This window comes from Anarrhichthys ocellatus, unplaced genomic scaffold (genome assembly GCF_004355925.1).
Source record: "Anarrhichthys ocellatus isolate YVR2014 unplaced genomic scaffold, GSC_Weel_1.0 scaffold216, whole genome shotgun sequence".
Classification (NCBI taxonomy): domain Eukaryota; kingdom Metazoa; phylum Chordata; class Actinopteri; order Perciformes; family Anarhichadidae; genus Anarrhichthys; species Anarrhichthys ocellatus.
In genome coordinates, this window is record NW_022280246.1 from 1 (window position 1) to 6,422 (window position 6,422).

At 43.4% G+C, this 6,422-nt stretch overlaps 1 protein-coding gene across 1 annotated transcript in view; it reads right to left on the reverse strand.

Moving 5' to 3' along the window:
* Positions 1–7: 7 nt before the first annotated feature.
* The window catches only part of LOC116400904 (disks large homolog 1-like), a 13,917-nt gene continuing 7,502 nt past the window's right edge, over positions 8–6,422 (reverse strand). Inside the window, exon 3 of the mRNA XM_031879008.1 lies at positions 8–246. Within this exon, the coding sequence (XP_031734868.1) occupies positions 47–246 (200 nt within the window). The 3' untranslated portion in view covers positions 8–46. The remainder of the gene's footprint in view (positions 247–6,422) is intronic.

Below are 6,422 nucleotides of genomic sequence, written 5' to 3' on the forward strand. Positions count from 1 at the left end.
GAGAGAGAGACAGAGAGAGACAGAGACAGAGACAGAGAGAGAGAGATCACATGACTGGGCCGACAGGTGAGGGGCTTCTTACCTCGATGCTGGTGCTAAGGCTGGGCAGAGTGTCCGAGGTCACCGTTGTGCTTTGAAGGCTGGAGAAGTCCCACAGGTGGACGGGCGCCATGGGGTCCGCCGCCTTGGAAGACTCCGCCCATCTCTGGCTGTCCAATAAGGTCACTTCGTAAAACTCCTGGATATCTGTGGCGACGAGGACGAGAAGACGGTTATTCTATTTTAAAGTCAGACCAAAACAAACCACAGAGGTCTCACTCTGATGCACAATCCAGGTACATGTTAACCAATTAAATCAGCACGTTTTAGTTGAATAAAATGACCCGGCAAGATGTTTTAACACTGCATTTGATGTGAAAACACTTAAAGTTCTCATCTTTATCTTCGTCCAAAAAAAAAGGTTCAACCGATGGTGGTAGATATATATATGTATACATACATACATACATACATGTATGTATATATGTATACATACATACATACATACATACATACATATATATAAACTGTTGCATCTCAATGTCCATGAGATTTCCTTTTCTCCAATCCTCTACAGTACATGTATATTTATTGAACTCTGAATACGTTTACTACGGGGCAGGCTTCCCCTGTTAGTGTGTGTGTTAGTGTGTGTGTGTGTGGGGGGGGGGTCTTGATGTCCAAAGAGAGGACCCCTGTGGACTGTGGGAGGCTGTTGAGAGATTGTCTTGCAGTGAAACCAGCGAGCTGTTTCCTAACTCATAAGGAGGGGGAGGGGGCAGTGTATGGAGCCAAGAGTGACATTAAACGCCTCTTTCACCTGATTGATGGTAAAAATAATAATTTAAAAACCGCCTTTAAACAGACTTCAAAACGCTGCTTTTTACGCGGTTTAAACAAGAAAAACAAACAGTTCCATCGATGCATCTCTTTGATCTGGCTTTGCTGTTCACCAATTGGTTACAGAAGCTTTGGGCTTTCTGGTTATGCAGATCAGAAGGAGGGGCTCACGACCATGAGGGAAAAAACATAAAACACTGAGTTTTTTACGTTTTTAAACGGCGTAAAAAGCGGCGTTTTTTAACATAAATCAGGTGAAAATAGAGGCGATTTAAATATGTGTTAGTTGGTGACAGCTTCGTGTCTGTTCTACTTGTACATCATGAGACGATCTGACTCTTCTTCCTCCCATAACCCTAAACCTTCCTCCAGGACTAATGATGTTAAAGATCCTCGTGTCTGAAACCTTTTGACCGTCGCTGTCACAGAAGAACAGTGAACACCGATCACATGACGACGCCGTGTTACCACCAGAGAACAGAGACGTTCATCTTACAGCTGGTGCCTGATCTCACGCTGACTTGGCTCAGTGGTCAGTATGAGTATTTTATTTTGGCGGTCTGCGTAGTGCAATACTCAGTCTTCACTTGTTCTACAACGTTCTCAGTCAGTTTGTACCGTTTTTATAACATATGGAGATTTTTACAATTGGTCAGAAGTCGACGTTAAAGGCTACGATTCACACAGCTCTCAAAACTACAGAAGAAGAAGAAGAACAAAACAGGTGTCTTCGAGACAAAAACAATACATTTAATATTAAATCATTGACTGGAGCTTAAAGTGAAAGTCCTACGTTCAAAATGTCATTTCATTTAACTCGGATATAAACTACTTAATAAAACATCGCTGTGTATTAGTTAAATAATATTTAGTGTAAGAATCTGAGAAGTAGCCGAACTATGAACTCATATTGTCAATAAATGAAGATGTAGTAGACATGAGGTTTAAAGTTAAATAAAGATGTACAAGTACCTCAACATTGTGGTCGAGTACTTGAGTAGATGTAGTAGAACAAGAGCAGAGAGTTCTTCATCGTGATGATCTCTAGCTCACTGAGTCACATTAGAGTCAGAGGACAGACCCAGGGACTGATCAGAGAACCTCTAATAAAGGACCACACCTATCAGAACATGCAACATAAACAGCGTCCAGGATAACACGCAGACCTTGAACTCACCACGCCCAGAGTCGATGAGGATGAAAACGCTGGTTTAACGGTCTAATGACGACCGATGCAAACTGAAGCACCAGGAACATTTAAAGAGCTTTAAAAGCTGGTGAAGTTAAACTCTCTTCTTCACACAGATGACTATGAAAACTTTATCCTGTCAGTGAAAGCATCTAACGGTTCCCCCTCCTGCACATAGAGCAGAATAACGTCAGTCAGTCCACCACACTCAGGATAACCTCCCTGTTCACCAGCTGTGATGAGGAGGGCTCAGCGCTAACAAGTACTTTAAACACAACACGTGTACAAATAGGTGAAGAAGTATTCAGATCCTTTACTCAAAGCTACTACGAGGAACTTTCATGTTCTGTTGGTCCCTGTGGACTAAAGTGGTAGTGTCTCTGAGCTCCAGACTCCCTTTCGAACCTCTCATGTTACTGCAGCAGGTCTGACAGTCTGAACCCTCTCAGTCCTGGTTCTGGTTCTCTCGTGCCTCCCCCTCCAGCGGGTCCAGCAATACGTCCTGGGTCTCCTGCAGCGTGGTGTCGGGTCTGTCCATGGTGGACCGGTTTCTGCTGGAGGATCTGGCACTGGTTCATATAGAGGATCAGGACTAAAAAAAGTTCCTAGTTCTAGGTCTCCAACACGCCCCTCTAACAGTGAACCTTTGACCTGCTGGTGGCGCTCCAGTCCGAGGATCACCAAAGTCAACGTGAGTCATCCTCTGGGGAACATGAACGTCTGTGTTGAATTTCATGACAATCCTTTAAATAGTTGTTGAGATATCTGCGTTTGAGTAAAACCTCTACGTAGTCTTTGGTTCCAGGTTCTGGAGGAGTTTTTATTACAGCAGAATTAACCTCTCGAGGTTCTGGACCGTTGGTCGGACAGAACGAGACATTTTGAAGACTGTGTCGACTTTGTTTGTTGGGGAACTTGTGAGGAGGAGTTTTATAAACTATTCTCCGACCTTCAACCCTGTAAATCTGTTTCTCTGAGAGGAATGAGGCCAGTCGGAGCTGGAGAACACAAACGGTCTCTCTTTAAATCAGCAGTGGGGGGGGAGAGGAGATTATGGACTCGGGGTAATCGTCGTGTCCACAGAGGGATTACACCGGACTGGGCCGGCTGCAGACACCCATATTTTGGGGGGTTTTGGCAGATTGGAAACTGCGTGGCAGGAATCAGATCACTGAGACATGCCACATTAATTATGATCCAACATTCGGAGGCAAAGCCCACGACTGAGCCGCACCGAGTTATGACTCACCATCATTTAGAATCATATTGTGACGATACGATCGTAGTTCACTTTATTAAATGGTAAACTTAATGTGACATTTGTTCCTTAATGTGTGAGGAGCATCAACACTGAACAGGATTCTCACTAAATTATGATAATCTTGTTTTCAGGGTTGAGATATTTGTCGTCTCTTTACAGTCCGTGACAGAGAGCAACAAACATAAATAATAAACTAAATATTGTCAAATTGTAATAGAAAGAACAAGTCCCGCCCCTTCCTGGAGCAATGTTTTATCCCGTTTGAATTATTTTAATTTAATTATTTATGAAAGATAATTTTATTAATATTGTTAATATTTTGTGTGAAATAAGGTCCCGTGGTTAACAGAAAGGGGAGGGGCTTAGCCTCTATTACTGTAGACTGTTTACAAGAAGTAGACGTAGTTGTGGTGACGTCTCGTTGGTTTGTGGATGTTTTGAAGCCTCGAGTTCTGCGTTCTGGCCGTCGCCATCTTGTTTTTTTGCAACCAGTGAACAGGAAGTGACCATATCTGGACTTAGGAGGAGTGACGTAGAGACGCCGTATACGTCTCTGGTAGAGACCTGTCAATCACTGTGTAGCCCCGCCCCAAAGCATCCCCTGCTTTATGGTCTGTGTGACTCTAAATGGACCATAATGTACTAAATGAACATCATGCTGTATTGAGGAAGACTTGAAACTAGAGATTGAGACCATAAACTCATGTTTACAATGTTTACTGAGGTAATAAATCAAGAGAGAAGTAGAGTCATTCTCATAGACTTCTATACAACCAGAGGAGTCGCCCCCTGGTGGACACTAGAGAGAATGCAGCTTTAACACATGAAGCTTTGGATTCAAATGTCAAAACCGGAAGTTGCCGCCTGTCTATTAACAAAAAGCTTTTTAGAATATCTATATTCCCACTACAACTGTACATGTCTAGTGGAGGTCAAACGTAACAGCACGGTGCATCCTCCCAAATGTTTCATGATGTAAAGACACTTAAATCACTAATGGGGGGGCATATTGCATCAATATTTGTAAGAAGATATCGACTTTGACTACGCTCACTCAGAGACGCAAGAATTTATACACATATACAGTATATATAACAAATATATATAATGTGAAGACTCAACAGAGCTCTACACTGTTTCCTCACAGCAGTTGAGTCCTGAGCAGACTCACTGCATCGATTCATTGATCAGCATTGGCTGTGAAAAGCCGGCTTTGTCGATATAATCTTCAGCTCGTGTGTTTTTATTCGTATCCGCTGTCAATCATCCACCAACAACAACCAGCAGAGAGTCGACTGCTGAAGGAAGGACGAAGCACGAGCAGAGAAGAAGGCCACTGAGTTCACACCGACGATCTGCACTCATCTATTAGTGGTGAAGATGCTGAGGAGGAGGAGGAACCTGAACTGGATGTTTGTAGGATGAACAGAGAACTGAAGCAACGGAGAATCTGCTGATATCATAAATATCATCGTATGTTGTGATTATATCACAACGTAGCTAAAGCTACGAAAACACAACGTCCGTCATTCGTAGATATCACACAAAATGACATCGTATGTCTTCCACAAACTCATGATGAAGTATGAAGACCGCTGGAGAGCGCGCTGGAGAGCGCGCTGGAGAGCGCGCTGGAGAGCACGCTGGACGCTGGAGAGCACGCTGGAGAGCACGCTGGAGAGCACGCTGGAGAGCACGCTGAGCGCCGTGAAACCAGAAGTCAATGTTGATGCTTTAGTCACGTAACTTAACCCCCGGTTCTCTTAAGCCAAGTGACGATCTTTTACTAACACTAACTAAGCACTTTTGTTTCCTGTAAAGACGCAAGTATATTTTGAAAAGAAGTAAAGAAGATATTCTATGAAGCGTTGTGTGAGGATACGTCTTCAAAACCTACATTTGAACACATGTCTTTCAGCCAAATCAAATAGTTTACAGGATGTTCAACCTTAGTTTCTTTATAGTACATGTAATACTGGACTTTAAAGAGTTTGTACAAAGGTAATAAAGTAGTTTATGAATATGAGTTTACAGATCATTAAAAACCCTCTACATTCATTCTTAACAGTTGGTTTTGTTTGTTCGTCCTCTGGTGTTTTCAGAGATGCAAAAATGCAATGAACAGCACATTTAGCATTCACGCCTCCGTGCACGCTCCATCTGTAGAGACTCAAGCTACGATTACAAACAGAGCTTCAGCTTCCTGTTTCTGTGTCACATGGTTTCACTGCCGCCCCAACGTCTGAGGAGAGCAGCGGGCGTCCTGAGTCCATCACACCGATGGATGCTCTTAGATGCTTGTTTAAAAGGAGATGCACTTCTGGTGACTAGTTCTCTTGAATACCGATGTTGAACACACTTATTGTAAGTTGCGTTGGATAAAAGCGTCTGCTAAATGACTGCAATGTAATGAAGGTGAACAGAGATTATGACGATTGTTCATAGCCCATAGCTCTATCGTCACCAAATTAAATATTTTCACCAAGCCACATGTCCTCTGAACGTTGTGACACTGAAATAGCATTCTCAACCCTTTCTGTATCTCAGCAACACACTCAGACCTGATTTAGCAGCCGACGTTAGCCAACGCCCTCGCTAACTCATTTTCATGATGCTAAACCACATTTTGCAACGTTCACAACACTTCTATGTTTACCGTCGATGTGTCCATGTGTCTATGATATGCTACGTACGCACGTCTCTCACTGGCAGCCAGAGAGGGCAAAGAAAGCATCGCAGTGACTGTGGGTCTCCTGTGAGGTGAACGTATAACGTGCCAACTTAAAGGCTCACATAAGATACTCGTTCTGGTACATTCAGCCCCGTAACTACTTCATCTGTGACACGAGTTTCTTCTGCATTCGTTTCCCTCATGATCAGTGATCATCCCATAATGAGTGTAGTGAGTGCTGTTGCTCTGCACAGAGCATCCTCCACTTGGTTTCCATTGCTTGCAGCAACACGACACATGCAGACTTTGACTGTTGGAAACCTGCAGGGCGACTTCTGATTCACAACAACAGAAGATTAACGGACATGTTTTCATTCACACGAGTTAAATAACTGGTTTATAAAGGGGGGGGGGGGGGGGGG